At 49.4% G+C, this 26276-nt stretch overlaps 6 protein-coding genes across 6 annotated transcripts; 1 reads left to right on the forward strand and 5 right to left on the reverse strand.

The window, feature by feature from the left end:
• Window positions 1-625: 625 nt before the first annotated feature.
• On the forward strand, window positions 626-10097 carry DFJ58DRAFT_883928 (uncharacterized protein; the record flags this gene model as incomplete). The annotated part of the gene is made up of 9 exons (XM_041394601.1): window positions 626-923; window positions 973-1533; window positions 1575-4030; window positions 4084-4158; window positions 4209-6854; window positions 6907-8815; window positions 8868-9177; window positions 9234-9767; window positions 9833-10097. The coding sequence occupies 9 exons, from the start codon at window positions 626-628 to the stop codon at window positions 10095-10097; spliced, it is 9054 nt and encodes a 3017-aa protein (XP_041243589.1).
• Window positions 10098-10159: 62 nt separating this feature from the next.
• On the reverse strand, window positions 10160-11069 carry DFJ58DRAFT_396465 (actin-related protein 2/3 complex subunit 5). The gene is made up of 4 exons (XM_041380190.1): window positions 10843-11069; window positions 10709-10781; window positions 10475-10657; window positions 10160-10425 (listed from the first exon to the last, which is right to left on the reverse strand). Exons 1-4 carry the CDS (start codon window positions 10986-10988, stop codon window positions 10363-10365), a joined length of 465 nt encoding a protein of 154 aa, XP_041243590.1. The 5' UTR covers window positions 10989-11069; the 3' UTR covers window positions 10160-10362.
• Window positions 11070-11112: 43 nt separating this feature from the next.
• Window positions 11113-13824, reverse strand: DFJ58DRAFT_914251 (uncharacterized protein). The gene is made up of 9 exons (XM_041395373.1): window positions 13747-13824; window positions 13666-13686; window positions 13507-13607; window positions 13300-13451; window positions 13089-13248; window positions 12920-13033; window positions 12712-12870; window positions 12424-12590; window positions 11113-12380 (listed from the first exon to the last, which is right to left on the reverse strand). Exons 1-9 carry the CDS (start codon window positions 13756-13758, stop codon window positions 11383-11385), a joined length of 1884 nt encoding a protein of 627 aa, XP_041243591.1. The 5' UTR covers window positions 13759-13824; the 3' UTR covers window positions 11113-11382.
• Window positions 13825-15678, reverse strand: DFJ58DRAFT_789793 (SWI/SNF complex 60 kDa subunit). Its single transcript, XM_041390237.1, has 10 exons — window positions 15593-15678; window positions 15403-15541; window positions 15313-15319; window positions 15172-15290; window positions 15054-15122; window positions 15002-15019; window positions 14811-14946; window positions 14629-14759; window positions 14338-14577; window positions 13825-14283 (listed from the first exon to the last, which is right to left on the reverse strand). The coding sequence occupies exons 1-10, from the start codon at window positions 15613-15615 to the stop codon at window positions 14017-14019; spliced, it is 1149 nt and encodes a 382-aa protein (XP_041243592.1). The 5' UTR covers window positions 15616-15678; the 3' UTR covers window positions 13825-14016.
• Window positions 15679-17218: 1540 nt separating this feature from the next.
• Window positions 17219-20384, reverse strand: DFJ58DRAFT_789794 (WD40-repeat-containing domain protein). Its single transcript, XM_041390238.1, has 5 exons — window positions 19953-20384; window positions 19162-19903; window positions 18566-19103; window positions 17919-18516; window positions 17219-17851 (listed from the first exon to the last, which is right to left on the reverse strand). The coding sequence occupies exons 1-5, from the start codon at window positions 20312-20314 to the stop codon at window positions 17701-17703; spliced, it is 2391 nt and encodes a 796-aa protein (XP_041243593.1). The 5' UTR covers window positions 20315-20384; the 3' UTR covers window positions 17219-17700.
• A 434-nt stretch (window positions 20385-20818) lies between these two features.
• On the reverse strand, window positions 20819-24915 carry DFJ58DRAFT_789795 (uncharacterized protein). The gene is made up of 15 exons (XM_041390239.1): window positions 24770-24915; window positions 24413-24710; window positions 24302-24361; window positions 23989-24248; window positions 23579-23939; window positions 23370-23525; window positions 22784-23319; window positions 22497-22722; window positions 22069-22441; window positions 21909-22015; window positions 21701-21848; window positions 21574-21650; window positions 21356-21522; window positions 21015-21306; window positions 20819-20960 (listed from the first exon to the last, which is right to left on the reverse strand). Exons 1-15 carry the CDS (start codon window positions 24829-24831, stop codon window positions 20934-20936), a joined length of 3150 nt encoding a protein of 1049 aa, XP_041243594.1. The 5' UTR covers window positions 24832-24915; the 3' UTR covers window positions 20819-20933.
• Window positions 24916-26276: the final 1361 nt, after the last annotated feature.

Consider the following 26276-nt stretch of genomic DNA (forward strand, 5'->3'; position numbering starts at 1 on the left):
TCTGTGCAAGATCTGATGCAGAAAGACCAACGTGATATCTTGACAATGCTGGGGCAGCAACGAGGCATCCTTATCATCTCAGGGTAATAGGTCTAGATCACGCGTGGCGCGTGATGAATCCTAAGCTCCGACGACAGTTCTTCGGCCACAATGCGGCCAACTGCCATTCGTGAAGCTGTCCGTGGTTCAGTCACGGTAGAGAGGTTCAGAGGAATGTCGAATGACAGGGCTCTGAAATATGTTACTGCGATAGAGAGGGGTGGAAGGTTAATTGGGGGGTATTGGAGCTGATAATATTCAAAATCTGTGAGCGCTAGATCGTGATCAAAGAAGTTGATGCATTCTAGTAATAAGCACACTCCGCAGTTAGATTCCTTTCCGTTGCATCAAACCTTCAGACTCAGAATGATCTTTTTGGACGTCTAAGTCATTCTTCAAGTGAATGTCCATGTAAAGCCTCAACGATGATCCTATGACACCCCAAATCCCGTAAATTCTTCGACTATTACAGCATACGGTACTGATTTGGACTCCTAAGACCATTCTTTAGCGGGTACAAAAGGGGCTGTGTCAGAAGTTCGCCGCCAGTGGCCATTCCACCCTTCTCTCATATCAGTACTTTAACATGTCCCAAAATTCAAAACGTCATCCAACAGACCAGTCCAGTCTGGCATATATCATAAATCATGTTTTTCTACCTCTCAAGTCGCCGCAAGGCAGTGACCATTCCCTCAACAACGAGCTGGCCTTATCTCAGGCAGTATTTGATGCTGCTCTCGTCTTCAGTGACGAACTGCTGCCTGATGAGCAGTGGCTTTGGACGAGCAGCTTGAAAATGCTTCGCAATCTCAAAGATTCGGTCAGATTTAGCACAATGTCTACAGAGGAAGTCGAGTCTCAGATTAGTACTATGGACAACAAAGGTCCATTATTTTCATTTATTTTCTTCCTGTGCTGAGCATCAACTGGCAGATGTCCTCGTATACATGATTCGCGCGCAAAACGCTGCGGTGATCATGAGAAAACTCGAATCCGAGACCATATTCGAATCATTTGAGGTCTCTCCTGACCCCACCGCAGTGATGGGTGTAAAGGGAAAGCTGATTTGTTCTTATCCTGGACCTGCCATCGCAGTCCCAGATGCGAACATCGATAATACTACCTTCTCTGCCGAGCTGGCAAATTTTCTCGTTTGTATGGATCGGGATGTCCTTGATGCGGCGGCGACAAGGCAAAAGGCAAAATCCACTGTTCTCGAAGAGAGGGACACAACGCACCCTCGATATATCACAGAACTCCTGACCGGTATATTGCATGGCCTTGGGAGCATCGCTAATGTTCCTCGCATCCGCAAGCGCATCGGAGATGATGTGCTGTGGGACAGCGCGAAATTGCCGTGGAGGCGGTCTCCGCTTTGGCTTGTCATTCGCGTTGCCTTACAGACGACTCTGGAGCGCAGTGCTCTTGGACGAACGACGTATAAATCGTTCATGTTGTTCTTCATGGCGAGGCTCACGTCCCTTGCCCTCGACCGTGACTTGTCAAATGACATTCTACACTTCATGTCGGCAAAGATCGCACGCCGTCTTTTAAGCTTGAATCCTCTGCATCTCCGGAGTTGTCGCAGATGGTCAGTATGGTCACTGGGGACGTAAGGAGTGTTCTGGAGGAAAGATGGGGATCTATTCAAGACGCGCAACCAACCTCACCTCCTTGGGCTCCCGAGTCCCTCCGAGTCTTGCGAGATACCCGTCTTTCCTTGAACAGGAGTCGCGAGTACATACGCCAAGCTTTACAGAACCAGCATTCATCCCCTCAACCACCCCCATTCAATCCTAGTCACCGCACACGCGGGACGATCGATAATTTCCTTGATGCTGATGCGAGCTTCTTAGTGGCCGCTCATGTTGCAGAACCATTTCTTGCCCTCGCAGACTTCGAGACCGCCATTAGATCGGGGATTGACGACTGGGTGGCGCGCGTTCCACTCCAGAGCATTGATTCTGCATGTGTCTCGATTGAGGCATGCGCCTCTGCTTACTCCTCGAGGGCGCTTAAGCTTTATAAAGGAAACCCGGAGAATTTGTCTATTATGCTTGTCACGCTTTTCGAGCTCTGGGTAGCCATGGATAAGATCGTTGTTGGACGAATCCCACTCCTGGCATATTATCCCCCCGAAATCCCATTGACCATTTGGGAGTGTCTGCTAGTCCGCAAACCTTCAGCTTTTGATCGTCTAAAGGAGCTAAGCGCCTACCTTCAAGCTCGTCACTGCGCTTCCAGCTGTCCGTCGGTGTTTTCATCCATGACCGATGACGAGTCATTCGCTGTGCAGTATTTTTATCAGTCTTCAAAGCTACAGAATTTGAAGCTAATCATCGAGGCGCATGCTCAGATAGAACGGGAGAAGAAGTTGTTTGAGCTCTTGACACTCAATCAGCGGTACGCTGGCCTAAATTGGCAAGCAGAAAACTTATCACATGAATACACCGTTACCTCCCGCGGCAAGGAGCACCATGACAAGAAGCACTGTCAAAAGTGTCGCCTGGAACAGGAGATGCAATCCATGACTATCGCAGTCCACGAGTGGCCACTACCAGCCCACGAAAAAGAAGCAATCGCAGTCGTGTTTGAATTGGTATGCCCCACCGCCTTCGACATGTGGAGATGTATGACATTACATGTCCTCATTGACATTTGCACTCCAAAGAACATTTTGCACACTCGTCCCTTCACGACACTGCCGAAATATCACGCCTTGGAGCGTTACCGTCAGTGCCATCCAAGACAGAGGCTGACTTTGGCGTCGGATGCCAAACCCTTCGGCAGCTCCCATTACAGTCGCATTCACATTCCCACGGTTGATGGCAGCGTCTGTGTCAACAACGGACTCGTATTTCGGCCCTTTGATACAACCACAAATACCTGGGCCGCCAAGGTAGCATCGCTGCAGTTTGATTTTAGAGAGTTGTGCACATCTATTCTTCCCAAGGGACCATACCATGGTTTACAGCGATATTTTGCGGAAACGTCCCATACCTCAAACGAGGTCATAGCCAATCAGACTGATTGTCACAAGGACATGACCATCCACGAGTTTATCGCATTCGGATCCTTGCGAAGTGGACCGCAATTGCAATGGATGAATATCCTGCGCGAGCTTCGTGCAAGGACCCTCGATTTTCGACGCGAGGAAGTCCATCTGCTATTAGCTCAAGCTGTTTCACAAGTCGGCCCGCTTTGGTCTGACGAGGGCCTTCTGTGGCATGAGGAACTGAACAGCATGCCCTTCCTTCATGCACTTCTCGAAGAGCTAGAATCTTTGGTGGCCAGCGTCGAAGAAAATTGGTTAGAAGGTGTCACAATAAGCACCATCATCATGCTTGTGTGCCGTGTCTTGTCCTCGACTCAGAGAGAGTGTATTAAAAATCGTGGACACTCTCTACTTCGAAGGATGCGAGCTGCAACCTTTACCTTGCTGATACAGCTATCAACGAAAATGCAAGCCAGCAACGACTCGGACGTGACGTTCAGTCGGGAGTTACAAGGGCGTATTCGTGATATGGCCATCACCTGTCGAAGCACCTTTGATGTAGACGGAGATGCATCGCTGCTCCTGACATCGAACGACATCAAGATTTATGCATGTTGTGCCATCATGATTTATGATAACACCCCAAGCCAATTGGGTGAACTTACCCAACATTCCAAGCTCCTGGTCGAGCGAGATAAAAGATGTTGTCATGCATTAGAAGCCGCTGTTCGTCAATATTCAGAGCTTCATAGGGAGGGTCTTGATTGTGCAGTTGCGGAGGTCTGGGGCAGCTACAGACCAGGAACTCCTTGGAGGGCATTACCGGCTCCAAAATCTCGTTGGCTTGTGTCGCATACTGCACATTCGTGCACTCAATTACCGCAAGTTGTGCACTTCAATCTGGTCAGTGGGTGCTTGCTTGTTGACGGGAAGCAGCTGGGTAGGCTCCCGTCAATAATAGGGCAACATGCCACATACAAATCCATGTTCGGTGCTGTCAGTCTTTACGAGTTGCGGGTCTCTTCGTGTATACTGAATGTCAATTACAGCGAATTTTCGATGTCGTTCCTGCTGATATTCCTGGAATGGATTATGCGACACGGGGGAATTTCTACGACCATCAGGTTAGTCGCTCGTGGTCATCAGTCAGCAGTTAAATAATACCTCACTGGAGGTGTCTTTCGCCCTTCGCAATTCAAATGATCTCATCATCCGTGCCAAGCATATTGACCGAGGCTCGCCTGTCTTTCAACTCATTCCAAACCAAAAATTTGTCGATGACCTACCAACAACCCTGATAGGCAACCATACTCATTGGCTTAACCTGCACACGAGCGAAATCGAGATTCGCCCAGCAGAAAATGCGTGGAAGTCTTCCCCTGACAATTGGGTCATGCAATTTGCTGTCTCGGGCTCCTCAACACTGGGGAAGGCTGGCAGTGTCACTCTTGTTGACATACGCAGCCAAACATGGGACATGATCTCTAAGAGGTTATGTCCTCTGGAGGATCCCCGCAACATCGTGGTCACATATAATGAAGCATCCAGCGGTACTTTCTCCTCGCTGAAGGTTGACTTGCCTCGATATGGTCTTGAATTTTTCGTCGATGAGGATGGGGAACTGCAGTCTCGCAACATGCGCAACATGGTTGTCGATACCATTCAGTCGATTGGAACGATGTTGGGATTAATCAACCAGCTCGTCTTGCGTCCGAAGTCACAAATTGCCGATGAGCATCCACGCACTGTCATCATCCCAGACGGTCGTATCTCACATTCCACTGATGGCAACCATGTCCGCATTACCATCGCCCCTGAAGGCCCTCGAGTGACGTACCAGTTGTACAGGGTTGATACAGATCTACGCTGTCTCACTGGGAACGCGGGTCTGACCAGTAAGCTTTATCAGGCGCTCCTTCACGCTGTCACCAGCGGCTGTCTCCCTGATCCCCTTACGGGCCGAACGGGGACAGAGGAAGCATTGCGGCTCCTGCATTCTGCTGCTTGCCGGTCGTTCATGAAGCTTCGCTCTCGCGATACAGATCTTTTACGTAAGATCAGTTCATTGTCAGCCAGGCGCGTCTGGTATCCCATTCATCTCCGAAAGATGCAGACAGTTTCGTGGTCGTCTCTTGCACCCCTTGCACAGCACTATGATTTTCATCTAGTCGCAAAATCTATCATGGACTACGGCAGGCGGCTGTCAAATTTCTCAGAAGGATCTGCAAGCCTTCAGCTTATCTTTGATCTTCCGCCGACCACCGATCACCTTCTTGAGCGCGCATCCATTCGTGCTTCAGTGGTCTATCCCGACCAGTTTTCTTTGCCTTTTCCATGTGGTAACACAGATGGCGTGTATACTCCACGCGAGGTCCCTGATAAAAATGCGGAAGAGAGGGCATTCAATGCGGCCCTCATGGTACACCAGTGGCCAAGCAGACTTCCGGTGCAACGAGATCTAGTGGGTTTGTTGACTTCATGGGGAAAGGTCCAGGGCGTTTGCGAATCCCTCAGCATGCGGTACTCCAAAGACTGGCTTCAACCGGCTTTTCCTCGCATCTTCCTTTCTGCGCACGACCGCTGCCGTAGTGTTACAGAAGAAGACAAATTTCGGCTGGTGTTCACCCTGGCCTCAGCATCATACAGCTCAACGGACAAGCACGCGCTCATCCCAACACTCTTAGCCTTCTCCACAGTTCCCGAAATTCGCAATCTACCTCGCCTTCCGGAGTTCACCTCCTATGATTTCTCCGATGGCTTTATGCCTTCCCGTGCCAGAGTGGATAATCTCGTCAATTCGTGCATGAAAAAATATGAAAGCAGTCAGGAGAGTCGCCTAACTGCGATACCCGGGGAAGGTAAAAAGGCTCTACGAACGCGTTGTCGCTCAGCTTTCGACCTAAACTGTCGCTCTCAAAAGAAACTCATTCTCAGCAAAGTTTGGGACGCTTGGCCGTGCGAAACACTTCCCGCATTCAATACGCTACAAGCAAGCTGCTTCAATCTCAATGGACTGTTGAAGAAACTTCGCCCAGTGTTTCGTAGTTGTTGGGCAAACCGCTGTTTGAAGGAGCACTTGGATGTCCAGCAAGTTACTCTCAACCGATTCTACGTTCCCGATCCTCCAAAACGACACTCGCGATATAATCCTGATTCGAATCTCAATGATGTTACTTCATCAACCTCATCTGTTGATGCCCAGTACCTCTTCGCCAGGAATCCGCCCGTTATACGGACGCTCGGGTCTTCCCAAGTTTCACCCAATACCCGAGCGAGAGATATAGTATCCGCAGACCCCGGTGTCGCATCGTCGAGATTGCAAAAGTTGATCAACGACTTTCGCGCTAGAGGAAGCACTAAGTTCCACGAGAACTATGCTAATGATCTGGACCGCAGCAGGTCGATTCTCTGTGAAGAAAGGCTCGTTGCCTCGCCAGATCCTACGGCGTACACTATGGAAGTACTGCTTGAGCACCATTCTCTGCATAACCAACGATTTCAAGATTCACTTGCCATTATCACAGACGCCCTCTCTCCTGCTTCTGTCGTTGAGAACGCATTGTCTAATGCTGGGTTGTGGCCCCGAGTTACACCTAACTTTCTCCTCGATCGCATGGCATCTATATCCGGGAATTGTTTGGGAAAGGCATGGCGTACAGCTCTCACTCGCCTATCGGAGATACTTCTCCAACTGCAGCGCTCGCGAAGGCTGTTGGTCTTTGCTGCTAATAAAAACTGGGTTGAGTTCTTCAAGGAATTGGAGAATGAAGAATGCGAGGGATTTGATCCGGAGCTGTACCCTGACTGGCTTTTAATACAGGTACGTTATAAAGAAATTAATCGTAGATAGTTGCTGATGATAGCATCCTCAGATCGAAAGTCAGTTCTTAGCACGGCCAGTCCAGGTCAAGGTTGCGCTGGAGATGATGTCGCCATCCACAGGAGGAAATACTTCTCTCCAGCTGAATATGGGCGAAGGCAAATCCTACGTGATCGTTCCTCTCGCAGCAGCCGCACTTTCTGATGGCCACAGACTGGTCCGAGTAATCGTGCTGAAGTCGTTGTCGGCTCAGATGTTCCAGCTACTGGTTGAACGACTCAGCGGCCTTGCACAGAGGCGCATTTTCTATATCCCGTTCTCCCGTGCACTCTCTATCGACTCATCGAAGGTGCAAATGTATCGTGACCTGATGCAAGAATGCATAGACGCCAAGGGCATTTTGGTCGTGCAACCGGACCATATTCTGTCGTTCCAGTTAATGGCTGTTGACCGTCAACTGTCCCCCAAGAATCATGCCGCTCAAAATATGCTTCAGGCTCAATTGTGGCTCGACAATCATACACGCGACATTCTGGATGAAAGCGATGAAATTCTGCACGTCCGCTACCAGCTAGTATATACTGTGGGTCTCCAAAAGTCGCTTCAAGGTCATCCCGAACGGTGGACGACCACACAACAAGTGTTGAGTCTTGTCGCGAAGCATGCCGCTCGGCTCATGAACCAATCTCACACCCGTTCAGAAGTGTCCATTCGTGAGCACGGAGGGTTCCCCTTCGTTCGTGTTTTGCACCCGACAGTGGGCGAAGCATTGGTCCAATGGATCGCAGAAGATGTCATCAATGGCGCGCTTGAAAACATCAGCTTCGATCAAGCATCCCTTCAAGTGAAGCAAGCAATCCGTCAGTTCATCGCAGCTGAGAAGATATCCGACGACAGTATCAGTTTGGTGGAGGATCGTTATAGACATACCACCGTCTGGCCCGGCCTTCTAGTCTTGCGTGGATTGCTAGCATATGGTATCTTGGTATACGCCCTCAAAGAACGTCGCTGGCGCGTAGACTATGGCCTTGCCCCAAAGCGAACCATGTTGGCTGTTCCTTTTCGTGCTAAAGACATGCCATCGCTGCGGGCTGAGTTTGGCCATCCGGATGTTGCTGTCACCCTCACATGCATATCGTACTATTATGCGGGTCTTACCCACGAGCAGCTGATGTTATGCTTCGAGCTTCTGCTGAAGCAGGATAATCCCACGCTCGAGTATGAATCCTGGGTGCTTGGACTTCAGTCCGTCCCAGAAAGTCTGTGCCATCTTAGCGGAATCAATACGGAATCCGCAGAGCAGCTCCAAGATCTTCAGGAATTATTTGCGTGCAACAAGGCAGTCATAGATTTCTACCTGTCTCGAGTGGTTTTTCCCAAGGAAGCGAAGGCATTCCCCAGCAAGCTCACCTGCTCCGGGTGGGATCTCGCTCAAGAGAAGAGACATCTCACAACTGGGTTTTCTGGTACCAACGACAATCGTTATTTGTTACCAAGCTCGATAGTCCAGCATGACCTTGATTACCAACGCAGCACGAATGCTCGAGTCCTAGCGTTCCTTCTGCGCCCGGAGAACAACTACTACACATGCATACCGCCTGGCCAAAAGGTGTCACACTTCATCGATGCCCTTATCGCCCAAACCCCCGAGGTCCGCGTGCTCCTGGATGTGGGTGCGCAGATGCTGGAATTGAAGAATCAGGAATTGGCCGAGACATGGCTTCGAGTCAAGCGCGATGCCCAAGCTGCAGTGTTCGTGAATGACGATGATGAAATTGTCGTTGTCAGTCGGGATGGGACAGTGGAGCCCCTTGTGTCGTCCCCCTTTGCCCAGCAGCTTGACCAGTGCGTGATATATCTGGACGACGCGCACACCAGAGGAACGGATGTCAAGCTTCCTTCCGGCTTCCGGGCTGCTGTCACGCTTGGTCCGAAAGTCACAAAAGACCGCCTGACGCAAGGTTCGTGATCAGAGTTCCTGCGTATAAGTTTCGACAATGACCAATGACACAGGATGCATGCGAATGCGGAAGCTGGGCAATGGACATTCAGTTATGTTCTTCGCTCCGACGGAAGTTGACCGAGGCATTCGTTCGGCGACACAGAAAGCTGATACCGACGATGTCGATGTAGCAGATATCCTGCACTGGGCCATGCTCGAAACCTGTCTTGATATTCAGATGCGTGCATCGCACTGGGTTCAACAGGGATCGGATTTCAATATACGACATTCCGCATGGGCTGAATTGTCACGTACCCCTACTTCGATCTCAACCCTGAAGACCGCCTGGTTGCAGCCTGAGGAGCGTTCGTTGGAGGATATGTATGCACCACGTAGTTCCCTACAACCATTCGGGTTTTCGATCCAGATATTCAAAGGAAGTGCGAAGAACTCGGATTCCTCTCGGCATCAGCAAGAAGCATGGATGAGGAACAAGAAAGGGAGGTACTTCACGAGGTAGAGAGAGAGCGTCGAGTGGAAAGACCGCCCAGGGTCGAACCTGCAACCCATGTTCTGCACGCAGACGTCCGTACTTTCGTGAAGACTGGCCGAATTCCAAAGGGGTCCCCCGCATTCATTCAAGCACTGTCCAGCCTTGTCAACACTACTGCTGTATTTCATGAGCGCAATCAGTGGGCACAGACTGTTCTAGTCACACATGACTTCACTCGTACGGTGGGGACTCTTTCTTTGCTTCAAAAGGCAAATGATTATCTGCGGCCAGTCAATTGGGTTATATCCAGTAACGTTGGGCACCTGCTGGTGGTATTGAGCCCGAACGAAGTGAACACACTACTACCTGCCGTCCGCAAAAGCAATGCAGTTAATCTATGCATCTATACACCCCGCACAACAAAAACAATGCAGGCATGCGACAACCTTCGCCTCTACTGTGTTCCTTCGACACCACAGTTGGCACCATTGGAACCACTGATTTGCCAGCTCAACCTTTTTGCCGGCCAACTTATTTTTCCAGTTACAAGAAGTATCTCCACGCTTGCGGTTTCTTAGGGCTCAACGCACCAGATTTGGGGGACGAAGACTTGATAGTAGACAGTGATGGATTTGTCAGGGAGGAGAATCGCCCTTCTGCAAGGGCGTCATGCTCGTTCAAGTCATCCCAGCTTCCTCCGCTGAAAGAGTTGTTCGGAATGAGAAGGAAAGGCATGGGATATCTGCCAACTCACCTCGGAAAAATACTCAATGGCCGCATTCTGACTGAGGAAGATTTTCTCAACTGAGCGTCTGTTTAGGGTACGTTTTAGCGTCTTTCTCCCGGGGACCTTATTGACTGCAGTTCTGGTCAACAGCGACTGTATCAATACTAGGGCCCGATATAATATTGCGACGTTCTTCGTAAATGTATTTGTAGTCGAATCTGAAACGTTGTAGGTCTTGTTAATGCTTGAGTAGATTCCATGTCAATCAGAATGCTGGAGATTCTGTCGCACAGTTGAAACCCATTATACTATATGTCTGACGCTATGGCGGCGGCGGCATGCTAATTCATACAGTTCTTCGGTCAGTCATTACTCGTACAATACATCCAGTGCCAGCGACTTCCGTCAGCTACAATTATGGTCAGCAAGTTTATATATGAAGCAAGCTCCAGGCCCACCTTTTCATGCCACCCCAAGAGCACGCTGCCGCTCACATCACCCCAGCCTGGCATTCCCATACCCTTGTAAAGATACTTCATCAAAGTATCCTGAGCATCCTGGGAGAGCGCTTTAACGACGTTGTTTATCTCTGACGATTTCGTACTATTCAGTATCGAAACAACGGTCTGCAATGTCAGGTTCTTGCGCAAATGTCAGCGTATTGGTGCGGTATGGTGTAACAACAGAGTCACCTTAGCGTCCTCGACATTTGGCCCATAAGGTGTGCTGTCAAGCGCGATCCCCAGGGCTCCTGGTATGTCCCCCCTGCGCGAATGAGTGGTGCTCAGGTTAGATCATATTGCAAAGTAGCGAGATGGGACTGTACTTGGCTAGTGTGCTCCGGACTGCTGCCTGCTTCTGTTTCGCATCGCTTAAGACCTGAGCGGGATCGCGTGGATCTGGTTCACAAAGCTCGCCCTCCAATAGGACATCCTCGTCATATGCGTCGATGTCGATCTTTCTGAAAGACATGGTTGTTGGTGTGGAATGACCAGGAAGATGCTGCGATTGTCGCAAGTCACGTGTCTAATTATAACGAAAGTGATAATCGACAGTAGTCAAGCACCCTGATTCCTGACTTGAACATGAATTCTTTAGTGTGACACCAAATGATTATATTTTTGTAGTTAATACTGATGAAGATGTCTATTCTAGAGCTCGTATTGAAGAATGCACGCAACAAAATAAAATAAAAGTCGAACTTGACCTAGAGGGCCTTGAGCTCGCCTATCCGATGAGTCCCGTAGACGTAGTGTAAGTAAGTCAGTCAATAATTTAGTAAAACGACAGTTAAATGGCCTGTCGAATCACCAATGGAAATAATCCAAGACCACCACGCAGAATTGGAGTAACTGCATCCCAAGCTTTAAGCGGAAGATACATCCAACAGGCTATCGAAAGGTGAGACGTTTGGTCCTTGCACATTACTCGCAGAAGGCGATGGTGTCAGATATGCCGATGTCAGAGGACGGGGACTGTTAGATTGTGACTGGGTCCTGGTAGAGTTGCGGCTAGGTAGCGGGGGAGCAGCTGGGTTAGTCGGGCGACGTGATGGAAGAGGCGGGGGAGCACGCTTGATTGCAAAGCCGGTATCAGAGGTAGATCGGCTGCTTGAGATGGAAGGCGGAAGTAGTTGTGGAGATGTGCGACGCGGGTTATAGTACACATCTTCTTCAGCAATTTTCGCTGTCACCAACCTTGACTCTTCCTCATCTTCAGGAACGGTACTAGTGACACTCTCTGTATCAAAACCATGTCCAAATCTCGTAGATAGATGACTCGTGTCCATAACACGACCTCCGAGAAGGTAACCGATATCGTCTTCGCTGTCCTCGCTCGCGGCAGTATGGTCGTCTTCAGATGACTGCGCCGAGCTTCGATAAGATGATGACAATGAAATGATTTCCGTATACGTAGAGGGGAACAACCCCTTCCGACCGTTTGACAAAACGCCAAGCCACCAGTCATCCAGGACTTCATGGATAACAATAATTTCGTCACCAGCTTTAAAGGTGAGCTCATCTGATGAACCTGTGAAGTCATGTAACGCCCGAACAAGCTTTCGTGCATATTGGGAAGGCGGCTTCATGATTTGAGTCGGCATTTTGGGGGACCCATTAAGTAGCTCTTTCGCCTTCGAGCTGGGTGATTTCCGAGAAAAGGATCGAGAGCTTGGAGGGCGGGGAGAGTCGGTGATATCTGTCTCAGGGTCGTCATCGTTGGTGAGAGTTGCAAAGTTATCTCTGTCTTTCTTCCCTCTTCCCGTCATCGAGCTCATAGCACTCGATGCCCAACCAGTAACGTTCATCATCTTACCCGACTTGTCTGCCTTTGGAGTCTCGGGGGGTACCAGATGTGACATCACTATCAGAACGTTTCCGTGTAGCATTGCTATCGGAGCGTTTACGAGACGCCCGCGACGATGGTCGTGAGATAGTCCTGTTCCCTGCGTCCGACTTGCGGCGGGTGGAGATAGGCGACGAATGATGCTCATCGGAACCGTCGGAGGAAGCTACTGCACCAGATGCATGGGAAATCACGGACGCCTTGGATACAGAATTAATTTGCCATCGTCTGTGGCACGTGAGAAGACAGGAGGGTGAAAGGTCCTCCGTTGAGTCTCGAACTTTGCCAGAGTGGACCTAAAGACATTTGGGATCAGAAGCTAGATCCAGGCTGGCTGGGATGAACATACTCGTCACACCAGTTTGCTTTCACATCCTGCAATACTTCGTAGTACTGCTTGGCAAAATTGAGCTCAAGATCCAAAACCGACGTTAACTCTCGAAGTTGTTGTATCTCGTTCTCCTGAATAGCCTGCATTCGGGAGCGCACATCCTCAGCAGTTTCTTCGCTACGTCCTTGTCAGCAAGTTAGATGACTGACGTGAGGGTGTTACTCACTAGCGCAGACGGCTGCGTTGAAGCTCATCCTCAGCTTCTCGCCTCTCTTTTTCTTTTTCCTTCTTGCTGCTTTTGATCTTATCCAACTTAGTGATGGCGGCGTCATAGCTCAGCCTGTTGAACTCAGAGTGAGTACCTTCACGGCGGCGGGAGCACTAGCTTGTCTTACCTCCTGCTCTCCAGCTTCTTCCGCTGGTGTTCATAGTCCTTAATGTCTTGAACAAATTTCTGGCAGGAGGTGATGAAGGTATCCTGAAAAGTGAGGGCGTACGCCTCCTGCAGGGTGGCAACCTTGCAATGGGCTCTACCCAATTTCACCAGTGACGTCCCTGGACATATCAACTAAGGGAAAGTAGATAGACAAGAGTGTGTTGGCGTACCGAAAGCAGAATCGTCTCCAAATTCTTCCCCATGGGAGATCATCACGATTCCCAGTGCATCCAGCGGCACGAGTTTCTCCGTCTCTTGTGCAACGGTTGATTCCTTCTTTTTGGAAAGCACATGCTGGTAATCTTCTGCGGCTGCCTGCAGCCTTATCGCGTGCGATGTCAATTAGTTCTATACAGTTCTGCGAAAGGCGAACGCACTTCAGGATCCCTTCTTTTCGAAGCTCGATGTCCTGCTCGATGTCCTTGAACTCGTCTGTGACGATAGTCTTATCTCGCGAGGATATTTTCTCACCAGCCCACTGTTCATTCCAACAGCTGAGTAGAGAAGTCACGTAGTAGTACAAATTGGCGACTAACCTGCCTCAACTTCCCGAGCTGTGATACGAACCACCTTCATGACTACATGACTCAAGAGCAATTAATAAAGGACTTGCCTGTTCTACTGGCCATGACAGTAAGAATGAAAAAGGTGTGCCACCGTAATGCCTGTCAGACAGCGCTTATCAGAGCTATTGTTGTCTTTATCTCATGTTTCATTTCGGAGTCAAAAAAATAAGGTGAGTCGTGCCACTTGTGCGTACTTAGCATAAGATGATCATCGAAAGCTCTTGGCGAAATACACACTTAAGTACAACAATGCAACGATTAGAATAAGATAAGACTGCAAAAGCAGGGTCGACACAGCAAGGAACCGTAGTTCTATAACTTTCATTGCATGCCTCGAGATGCCAGGCGCAATCCTTCGTGGACAGCAACAGCCTCCTCAACCCAAGGTAGTCTGAAGAAGTCGCTCCTACGCAATTCTTCAGCACGAATCGTAGCACCTTCGCTCGGTCCATTCCCAAGCACACTTTCCAAGTCACGAGACTGTGACGCCAACCACGTCTGTATGAAATTAGCTGGGTCTCTGGCGAAACTTTGAAGGAATTGCCGCTTTGTGTGCGAGTTATGTAGTGATTGTGATAACAGCGCAATCTATAATTTTAGGCGTCAGAGAAAGAGTCGGACCAGAGGGAGTGAGCATCTTACCTCATCATCCAACTTGGTGAGGTCGGACATGCTGTCTTTACTTGATTGTACCGTCACCATGATACGGTTCTTCAGACTCGTGTCCTCCATCTTGACTTCAATATCCCATGCAGAAGGGCGCTCTGGGGGTACCTGTGCTGGATTGATGGAGTAATGGACGACTACAGGGTCTGGAGGCATCAAATATCGATTGACTAGCTCTGGCAGTTGGTGAAACATAATGCCGTCTCCGCCAAAGATCTGCAATCATAAACTTCATATGATAGTGAAGAATCAGCAGAATCAGCATACCGGTCTCAAATAATCGTCAGCGCGTATTCTTCGACGATCTGTTTTGTCTTGCAGGCCGTTTATTTTGATATAATTCCACATAGCCTGGATGATGCCAACACGACTCTCCTCTTTAATACCCAAGACATTGCCTGAGAAGTGACATGAAGTTGAGAACTCAAGTCAAGATGCGCGAGACATACCCAGGTCTGGAGCCACTTTATACTGCTCTGGTGTCTGCTCGAGATATATTATGAGGCGCATTTTCGTTGGCTGGTCTCCGGTTCGCCTTATGGTGAACCCATCGAGAGGCTGCTGAATAGTCGGACCTCGAGGCCACTGAAACAACAAATCAGAATAAGACAACCACCTCATTTCAACCAAGCTCGCATACCTCGACGACATTCCCGTTCTGGATACAAAGTTGGGTCGCGGTCAAGCTCAACGATCATTCGTTTTATGAGAGATGAGAACTTCCGAGGAGGAACCCTGTCCCGCGCACGTTGATTGGGAAGCTTCATGGGCGTTAAAGCAATGCAGTGATCCTCGCTGAAATAGACGTGCCTCTAATAGTCGCCCTTCAACCTTCAGGGACCAGGCTGGAATTCCCTGCCCCGTCTCGAAGTTTACCCCCTCAGCACCAGCTTCGCCAGTTTGCCACAGCTGCCCAGAGAACCGTATGGCTCAAGAATAGCCGCAGTGTACGCACAGTCTGATTATCCGTTCAATAGACCAATCGTATGTTATAGGCATGCGAAACATACAGTGAGGATTGCGCGCCAATGCGTCTTGCACTTCCACTTTTTTCCGGTTCATTGTCCAGTCAAGCTTCTTTTCCATCTCTAACAAGCTTTGGTACAATTGTGAGTCCTCGGCGAACTCTGGAAGTTGCGCAAGAGCATTTGGGACGGATTTGTCTGTAATTTTGCGTCTCCTTGGGATTTTTCAGTATATCAATGAATATAAGAATTCATGGACATCGTACTTTGCAGCTTTCATCCCGTCCATATTGATAGGCGTACGAGATGATCTAGCACTCGTCCTAGCACAGGTAAGTAATTTGGCAAAGACGGGTTTGCTTATGTAATGTTTGTCCACCAAGTCACAACAGCTTCAAGTCCTGCCCCAGACCCCGATTTTCCTGCAATTCAATGAATTTCAATCAGCCACCTGGGTCGCGTTGCAATATGACAAGCCCCGCCTGACGTTGAATGTCGTTCACTCGTATCCTTTCATTGTGCTCGGTATCGCGCTGCTATTATTTCCAAACCCTATGCAGCCGCGGTAATTTTTCTTTTCGAGTCTATGCCTGTCTATGCTAAGTTCTAAAGATACGAGTCCAAATACACCTTTCCATATAGGCCGCTTATGCTGTTAGTCTCTCCAAATAACCATAATGTCAGCCAGCATATCACTGCCTCCGTTGCGGACGTGAGTCGACTGCAATTATCACAACTGAAGTCTTTGCAGAGCCGATTCAGAGGAGTCGTGAGTCACTCAGTGTGCAATTACTCTCGGCGTGGGCCAAACTCTCATCGAACCCGGACACACGAACACTGCTGGCGTTCGTGATCTTGATTAAACCCGGCGGCAAGTAGATCTGAATAGAAACTTGTGGGATGCATTGACTGCTGCAAGTGAGAAAACCCTTGCTGGGACGGAAGACTCACCAGATAATCATTTACCCGTTGAAGAAATCAAAGAAATCTTCATGCAACTCAAGTCACACCAATGCGCAGTAACAAAAATTGTTGGAGGGTTAGGTGACTCGGCCGAAACCGTCTTTTCGCTCATTATATTGTCTCAGATTCCATTCAGCCGTTGGGAAAGACGAACTCGCTGTATGTCGCATCGATCTATATGGTAAGCATTTTCATTACAAGAAATGCACTGAGCTGATGATCTGGCAGCGAGTAACCCCACCCTGCAGGACCTCATCGATGGACGATGGACCCCAATACCTGTTGACGGACAGACACATGTTACCGTTTCGTGGGGATTAGCCTCAGATTCTTTTCCTTTTCCATGTCCTTATCATGTCTTGGCACCGTCCACACTACATGTCGTCTTTACCGCTATCGTTGTCACCGATAGCATCTTGCTTCCTCGTACATCTTGATGTCCGAAATCCTCGTCGTCGTCCTACCTCAGTGTTGCCTTTAACGTCCGCTGAGACTTTGATCTAGCATCATGGTTCACGCTCTTCAGACGGGAGAGTGTGCAACATTGTAGCTTTTGTCAAGAAAGTGTCATCTGATGGGTCAGGCCCCCCACACCTATTTTCCAAACGCGGAACCGTTGATGATGAGTATCATGAGAGGGTAATGAGGGGGGAACGGAGGGAGACCCCCCACACTGATCATCTCTCAACCATCGTATCTTAAAGCATCCCATTACAGCATGCCCCAAGAGAAAGGAGGGACTTCTCTGACTTTCCTAGATGACAGAACCAGAGGCCCTGTCCTCCGCCTCATCACGGACAATGCAACAAAATTCTTTCCGTTCAGAGGTCAGTATCTACGTCTACCTTCTGCAGCAAATAGCGACCCTTTGACACGCCACGGTTACATTCAAGACATGTAATAGGTAATCCTAATTAGAAAGATTGTTCCGGTGCTCTATTCAATCCATCGTATATCAGCAGCTTGCATGGGTTTCTAAGCCGCCTCGTTCCTCGGCGGCATAGAATTTAGTCTACGCGGAGTGACTCTAATAGACTGACCACCCTTTTCGCACCTTCCTGCATTCCACCGTGAGTCCCCTAGGGTTATAGGGCGTTGTTGTCATGGGAAAAGAAGGGCTAGTAATGTGGGATTTGGCAGCAGTTTCGAGCCTGCGAAACCTCGTCAGGGGGATACCGCTACCCCTACAGCTTGTACTTCTAGTTCTACTGTGCTCCGTGTGATACAGCAGTCCGTGCGCAATCTGACCCATTGATGGAGAAGTTTTACAGATGTGGCCTAATCCTTATCATAGACGAACGAGTCTCGTGAGTCTAGGCCTTAAGCCCCGAGACGATAAAGAAAACGATCAGACTACGAGCCTTTCGACTTCCCGTATAGAATAGCGTGCGCATATATTACCTCCCCACTTTCAAACCTCGCCTCGACTCCGCGCTTCCGCAAGACTCAACTCAATCGCAAATTTCAAATCATCGTCCATTTCATCTAAATCCAGGGGCGCCCGGAACTCTCCCTCGGGCCACCTGTCATGAATTTCCATGCTTGCAGAAGAAAATGAGGCACTAGACGTGCGCAAGATAGGTGTGCCAACCTGTGGGGGATGAAGCTCCATGGGATGAAGGCGGTGACCGTAAGGGCGTGCTCCACGCAGAACGAATGCGCTCTAGGCTGCTGGTCGATGACGAAATGCTAGTACTGATCGAGGGAAAGTGTTCGAAAGAGGACGACGTGCTGCGAGCCACTTCCGGCGAAGACCTTGTACCCGGCGAAGAACTCGGCAGGAATGTAGGTATCCTGAGTGGGCTTATGGTAACGCCAGCTTCCATAGGTTCCGGGACGAAGACAGGAGACACCTGTACTTTCTCATTCGTCATAGGACGGGCGGCGCGTGGATAGGCATGGGAACAGTAATCAGAAAGAGAACTGGGGGAAGACTGGTTGGCAGAACCATGCGCTGTTGAAGAACTTGAAGCGAGTGGCAAGAAAGTTTCGTCTTCAAAGTCAACCTCGAAGACACCTTCATCGAGGGTATGGGAAACTCGGCGATGCTCCTCTTCCTCGCGGGAGAGCATTAAAACATATTCTACTGCCTCTGATTCCGACAGTCCAAGTACAGTGAGAGTGGAACGTTGCTCGCGTTCTCGCCCCATGGTATGCCGCGCATAGGCATTCTCCTCCGCTAGTTCACGTTTGGATTCGTTGATAACCTTGTGCAGATCGTATCGTTCTGCAACGTTCGATCAGTTGAGAATTTACAAAGAGTAAAACGTGCGTACGTTGTCCTTTGGAAATTGGGTTCCTATTCGCACGAGCATGTTTGCTTTTGTGCGGAGCATCACGGTGGTGTACTTGTCCCACCTTCCATGACATCACCCTATTGTCAGCAATGATGACCAAAAGTTCCTTTTCAATCACAATCTTGCTGACACCTCCAACTTCGAGACCCGGTGCAGCACGGGGGACTGGGGACGAAAACAGCCTAAGAGGCTCCAAGGTGAGTGCGTCCCATACTGTCGCTGTCCCACGTGCAGAGCCTGTGGCAAGAACAACCGAGTTCCAAGCAAGCGCAGTCACGGCGCCATCTTCGTGAGCCTCGAATCTACGGGAAGGTACGACGGAAGAAGATGTTTGAGGGGTGTCCCAATCATAAATGCCAACGAAACCTAGCAGATCACCAGTGATGATGAAACTGCAATCATCTGGCTGCGCTGCAAAGACAGGTTCGGTGATGGAGTTGTATCCGAATGATGGATCACCAAATGCGGTGGTTTCATATTTGCCGGATGTAAGGTCAACTACAATACGATAGAAGGACTGGGTGATCGGAGTACCCGATGAGTAGCGCTGCCGTTGTCTGTGAGTGGCGACGGACACATAGCACAGTTGGCTGAGGTTTGGGTATGAATGCATCCTGGGGAGATGGTTGTCCCTTGGGAATGGGCGACACGATGCGATGTTGTGCAAAAAATGCCGGGCTGGATAAGTCGTCCGAATGGAATTGTCGGGACGATGTCCATAAGATAACGTCTCCGCTACTCAAAGCACCTGCGATGATGCCGTCTGCAAGAGCAGAAGACACCTTAAGGAACGGGTCGACCACAAGCGATCGGAGCTGCTTGTCACTACACCACAAGCACACAACCGTCTTGGTATCCCACAACTTGACTTGCCCGTCGGCGCCTCCGGAAACAAATCGGTTAACAGCAGGATCCAAGACAATCTCGTTCACAACGCCATCATGGTGATCTTCGACTTTGCATCTAACTAGCTTTGAAGATGCACGCCCAGGATCCATAACCCGAGCAGCCGTAGTCACCGCCACTTCCCCGTTACGCTTTCCCCAGAAAGCCCTGGCAGTGCCACCATCAGAAGTGAGACTGCAGGCAGAGACGTTGGGTGTAAATTCAACATTGGGATTTCCTATACCCAATCCTGTTCCGGCAGCGTCGAGGTACCCCTTGAGAACTTTGCCGCTAAGCGGAAGTGACCGAGCCACTACTCCGTATTGAATCGAAGATGTGAGGAGACCAGACTCAGACATCAGATGGACGCCGTCGATGGTAGTATCTTGAGGGGAATGGGTAATCGTCCCATTCCGCGAACGTTCCCAGCGTCTAAGATAAAAGATAAGAGCAGAACTGAATATGAGACACATCTACAAACCTCCTCAAGTTATGCCTCATGATAAACTCCTTTCGCCAAGTGCATTCTGACTTCCTCAGTAAGAGAATCCTCTCATTGTCGAGGTCATTCTCAGGTCCGATCCCAAGAAAATGATTGATAAAGGCCCGGTACCAGGTATTGTCATCATTTATGTGTTCATTGAAACGTCGGTTTGTCCTGGAGAGTGCAAGGAGCGACGGAGGAGAGAGGAATGAAGTAATGTGAGTAAGAGACTCGGCGGGAATGTCGAGAAGACTGGTGCTTTGAACGATTCCATGGTGGGATTCTTGATAAGAGCTGATTGAAGTTGGTTTGGCTGTCAAATTGTCTTTTCGGGATGTGTCTATAAACCTTATGGGCATATAATAGTAAAGATATTCGAATGGCTTTAGTTGTGGCCGCAGAAGACTGTCTGCGATGTGGTAGGAGAAGGTCAACTATCAAAATGACTGAATTCCCAGTGTGATTATGAAGCGTAGATGGCCAAATACATGTCATCATCACACTAAGTCAACACGATCTCAGGGTGGTTAGGCTGGACCGAGCGTAGCTTGGAGTGGGCGGGACAAACTGACTACGAATTCGATCGTGTAGCAATCGCTATTACTTTAGTGATAAATTTACAAAATTACGCCATGATATGTGTGTGCATATGATCACGATAAAACTAATTGTCTCAGGGGAGAGGGGGGTGGGTACAAAAGAAAGGATGTCCAGAGGGAGAATGAATCCGAGCGAGTTCGAGCTCGTTGTCGAAGGAAATGAAAGGAGCAAACGAACGTCGCTTTCGCTCAGCTGGAAACTTCCGCAGGCTCCGTTTTCTGGTACCTTTCAAAGTGATGCGGAAGCCCTTGTCGTTTGCCAATATCAAAATAAATGCAATCTGCATAACCTTCCTGCGCAGTGGATAACGTTTGCATATTAATTAATTTACACCGAGCAGTACTGACAAAAAAATTCCAACGTCATATAATTTCTAATTTACCATGCCAGCCACGCAACGAAAGACTGTAGAAAAGTGTGAATTCAAGTTCCAGTACGCTCGTGCAACTCAAAACATACCTTCGGGTATTTCCTCACAATGGCTTTGCGAGTTTCGTCCACGAGCAAGATCCCCAAAGCAAAGGTATATGGAATACCCCAGAACATCCCAGGGATAGGCCTCATGTTAAACACCCGCTGGAAGCCAGCTCCATAGAGGTTCACAATGCAAATCAATATGGTGCCCGTCATGCCGACAAGTACCAACAGGTTGCGACGCGGGCCCCATAAAGGATTTGATTGCAGTATCGATACTCGGCGGTTGCGAACCGATAGAAGAGTCCCGTACTGTCCGATGGCCACCGTCACATAGCTAGTGACTCTTAGAATCAGCATTGCGAGAGGAAAGAATAACGACGCACTAAATGGATTGACCAACATCGACGAGCTCGGTTGGGTTTACGGTGGCAGGCAGGGTTGATCCCCAATTGTTGAAAGCCAAGATAACGTCATAGAACCCGAGGCCCTGCTGGCTCATGTATAAGAACCACATCCCCATCGCGCAGGGCCACAGCATCAGTCCATAGAACTGAGGAAGTATACATGAGCACGTTTGGGTCACCCAGGTCATGAAACGTACCAAGTACACATGGAAGAAAAGGCGCCAATCCGTAAGCCTATCGGTCCTGGCGTTGCGTGGTTTGCGCCGCATCAAGTCTACAACAGGAAGTGAGCACTGGAAAGCTCATGAATGCATGAGCACCCACCCCACTCCGGCTGTTCATACATTAACGAGATGGACATGATAACATCATTGGTGATGCAATAGCAGACTTGTTGATACGAGTTCATGGGAAGCTGCATGCCTAGTAATACGTTTGCGAGGACCGCCATGAATTCCGAATAACTTCCAGCCTACAACACCATTAGTATCAAACCCGCTGAGATTATACTGCTTCCGCAAATGCGGCTTACAGGCATGAGGTACAATGTGACTTTCTTCAGGTTATCAAAGACCAGCCGACCCATCTCTATCGCGACAGGGATGGAAGCAAAGTCATTCTTCAACAAAATCAAGGCGGCTTGAGAGTGATGGTATTAATGACATCGAAAAGATCATCAGGAAAATCCATACCAGCTTCCTTGGCCACATCACTACCACTACCCATCGCAACACCAATGTCAGCGGCTTTGAGAGCGGGTGCATCGTTGACACCGTCACCAGTCACAGCCACAGTATTGTCGCCGCGGGCCTTGATTTCCTGGACGATCCTCATCTTTTGGTCAGGCGTGGTGCGGGCAAACACAATCTCAGCGTATTGCCCGACGATGACATTCCAATCAAACGGTGTGAGAGATGCGACGTCTTCTCCTGTAAGTACCAGGGAGCGGATAGGATCATCATCGGATGGCTTAATAAGATGATAATCTTTCGGCGAGAGCTTCTCAGATGCAGCGGCTTGGACATCCTGGATGCTGTCAACACCATGCTGGGTAATGATACCAACCTGAAAAAGGGGGTCAATAAGGATTTTATGGCGGCGGAAAATAAAGAAAAACTACCTGACGTGCGATAGCTAGAGCAGTAAGCTTAAAATCACCAGTGACCATAAATACTCGAACTCCAGCTCGTCGAATGATGCCAATCGACGGCAATACATCCGGGCGAGGGGGATCGCGGATTCCAACTAGACCAACCAATGTTAAATCACACATCTCCTGGTACATGAGATCTTCCATGTCGTTCGGTTGAAGTCCAGTCTTGATTTCTTCCATGGGTTTCCTACATCTATTGCCGAGGCAATCGATATTAGATGTCAGAGTGCTAAGTCGAAAGTGCTCATACTCACAGCATGAGTACTCGTTGGCCTTGGCTTGACCAATCCTCTTGAAGCGTGGCAAGCGTCTGCCTCGCCTTACTTGACAACTTGATAACCGTCCCATCACTCTGTAGCACACTGCTGCAGGAAGGGAACAAAACATCAGGAGCTCCCTTGACGAAAATCCATGTCGACTCTACGTTCTTTTCAGCAGTGTTGACCTTGGAGAACACAGAAAGCATCCATTTGTTGCGGGAATTGAAAGGGATCTCGAACTTCTTCTCATAATCTTGCTGAAGAGTACTGGCATCCACACCAAGCTCCGGAATTGAAAGGGCCTCGGAGAAACGCAAAAGAGCAGTATCAGTCGGATCACCCTTGATCGTACGATCCCGCACAGGAAGGTGGTTAGTCGTTGCGTCGAATTTCGCGCCGTTGCAAAGCCTGGCGATCTGATGGAGTGCCTTGAAAGCAGAAAATACGGTAGGGTCTGATGCCTTCGTAACCCTCTCGTTAATTTCCTCGACACCAAACACGTCATCGAGGAAGGCAATGTTCTCTACCATCTGTGGGTCCATCAGCGAGCTAGTAAGAGCAAATCCATCGTTCATCTTACCATCTTTCCCTCAGTCAACGTGCCTGTCTTGTCGGAACATAACACAGACATGCATCCTAACGTCTCGATGGTCGCCAGGTTCTTGACCAACACTTGACGTTTAGCCATGCGACGGGCAACAACAGTCAACGAGAGTGCCACGCAAATCGGGAGGCCCTGTAAGATGTCAACTAAGAAGGGAATATAAACTTTCACTGCTTGCCACTTACCTGGGGAACGAAAGCAGTCAAGCAGCCAATTGAATTTACGATGGCAACAGACGCGGTGGCATCATACCCAGGATACGTTGTCCGTAACCAAACGCCGTATAGAAGAATTGACAAACTGAAGAAAAAGAGTGCGAGACACGAAATGATTTTCGTGAAAAACCACACTTCTTTTTGGATAGTGGTAAGCTTGAACTTTGTTTCTCCCGACATCTTGACAAGGCGTCCCATGACAGTCCTGTCTCCTATGGCGAACACGACACCATGGCAAGTCCCTTGCACGACAAAAGTAGAAGTCAGCGCAAGGTTACGAGTCTCCAGAGCATTCTCGGATGTTGCATCAAGAGCTCCCGGTACCATTTCGCTGCAATTGGACTTTAGCCAAATTCCAGCAACTAGGACAAGGAATAAACCTTTCACCCGTCAGGAGAGAGCGATCAAAGCGAAGGTCGGACGATGCCTGCACGACACGCATGTCGGCCGGGACACGGTCGCCAGCATTGAGCACAGCAACATCACCAACTACAATGTCAGCAGCTTTGATTATTTGCTGTTTTCCGTTCCTAATGACCGCAGCCTCATGTGCAATTAGAGATTTTATCGACTTCATGATTCTGCTCGCGTTCCAATCGACCAAAGCATAGAATGTAGCAGAAACAATGATGACGAGGAGCTGTAGTTGATGAGAAGGGGGAAATTGACCATTAGAGTTGGAAAGTCACGAACCAACAGCACAGCAACACCAAGAGTGAAAGCTTCAGGAGGCCCGAGTGGTGCATAGGAGAGCTAACATGTATATTAGAAAAGTCACAATGACAGGCGAACAACGGCACTCACGATAGTCACGATGAACGCGATCCACATCAGGAAATTGAAGCCACCAAAAATATAATTAAGCGCTTTCTTCCAGTAGACGGTAGGTGGAGGACTGATGACATTCTTGCCATCACTCTCCCTGCGAAGAACAGCGGCAGACTCCAAACCGACTGTGGGATGGCTGGAATACCGGGTATATACCTCGTCGACACTCAGTAGATGGGCATCTATGCTTGCAATTGCATCCGCTGGGTCTGGCGGAGATTTGGAAGTCGTTCGGCTCTGTTTCTCTTCGGCGCGAACTGATAATGTACGGTAACTGTTCGTTGTTAGGTCAGCGATATACCGCGCGGGAGGTAATGCGAGTAGAATACGAACGCGATTTGAACGCCATAGTTTTTCCCGGTCCCGGGCTCAGGAGAGGGTGTTGTGCCCGACATCGAAGCAACCTACTTGAAGATCTTTGCTTCCTCCTGTTATTTATCAAATACTATCATCAGGGCAATGCATCGACTGTGCCTTGCCAGATGTGAGAATTTTTAGCTTTTACTTAGAGGTGTTTTTGCCATTCATGCCGGGCAGAACACCCGAGACTGTGCGAGATATCACGCGGGCAATGTTAGTGATCTAACGTTGAAAATCTAAATGAAGCAGACCTTATTTTCAGGCCAAGTTACTTCTCGCGCTGGAAACACGGTCCTACGGGCGCCTGTAACGGTTCAGACCTTATTTTCAGGTCAGGCTACTTCCCACAGAGGTCAATCAAGTGTCAGGCTAGCTGTGGGGCACGGGCTTCTCGAGAGAAGCACTTTGTCGGCATGGTGAATCAGGATATGTAGACACGCCAGACGTGTTTTTGCGGCGGCGCCGAGGCCTGCCGAGGCGCGAGATGAGTTCAACGTACTGTAGGTACCTGGCTAGCTACAATGTTTCCACATCGAAAACGACGCGGAAACAAGTGTTTCCCATCCGAGCCTTGTGGCTGACGGCAAGTTCCGGCCACATTGTAAAAATATCTTCTTCTTCATTTCTCTCAACCATTTACATAAGCTTTCCTGTCGTGAGATACGGAAAGTACAGCGGGGTCGCTGCGGGGAGGAACCTGTCCCTGGATACGGCAGCTGTGCCTGCGGATAGCACGCGCTCGCTGTGTCGACGAGCGAGAGGAAGCCGGCGGGAAGGTGAGCGTCGATGATGGGCGCAGGGCAATGCACATATGTGCAAATGTCTCAGGTAAGCAGATCGGCTACCGAAAAGGCAGCGTGTCCCATGAAGACGAAAAAATCGAGTCTGTCTCTGGGACACGGGGGGTTCGCCGTGGAGCCAACGCCGGATGCGGCGTCTCGGAGGTATACGAAATCATGTCGTGATGCTTGGAAGTTGGAGTCCATTGTGCCGTCATTCCCTCTGCAGCAATTCAGAAACTCGAATTTTGCAGCTGGAAAAATTATCCCCTGCACGGCACAGTATACTATAAGTTTCCTACAGCGTATCCAGAATTTTTCGCCACGAAAATGGTGCAGAAAACACGTCTCTGTGCACGTCACTCCGGTGTCTTCAAACAGTCACGTGACACGGGAAAATCTCGGCAGGCTTTGACAAGGGCGCTGGCAGTTACGTAATTTGACTATCCTGAATTCTCGGCTGTCCGTCTTTCTGATCAGCCCCTCTACAAGCTTTAATGAATACAGAAATTCTCTCATGCAACGGCCCCCTACAATATTTGCCCACGTTGCGCGCGTGCGCCCTTGACCCACCCACGCATAGCAGCGCTGTGTCCTCGTGCGTGTTCCACTGGCGGCCCATCGGTCACAACCTCCCCCAACTCAGACCTTCCCCACAGTACTTACTCTCGCCACCTGGCGATCTTCTTGTCACCCTGGCG

This window comes from Suillus subalutaceus (assembly GCF_016647625.1).
Source record: "Suillus subalutaceus strain FC151 chromosome Unknown DFJ58scaffold_57, whole genome shotgun sequence".
Classification (NCBI taxonomy): Eukaryota; Fungi; Basidiomycota; class Agaricomycetes; order Boletales; family Suillaceae; genus Suillus; species Suillus subalutaceus.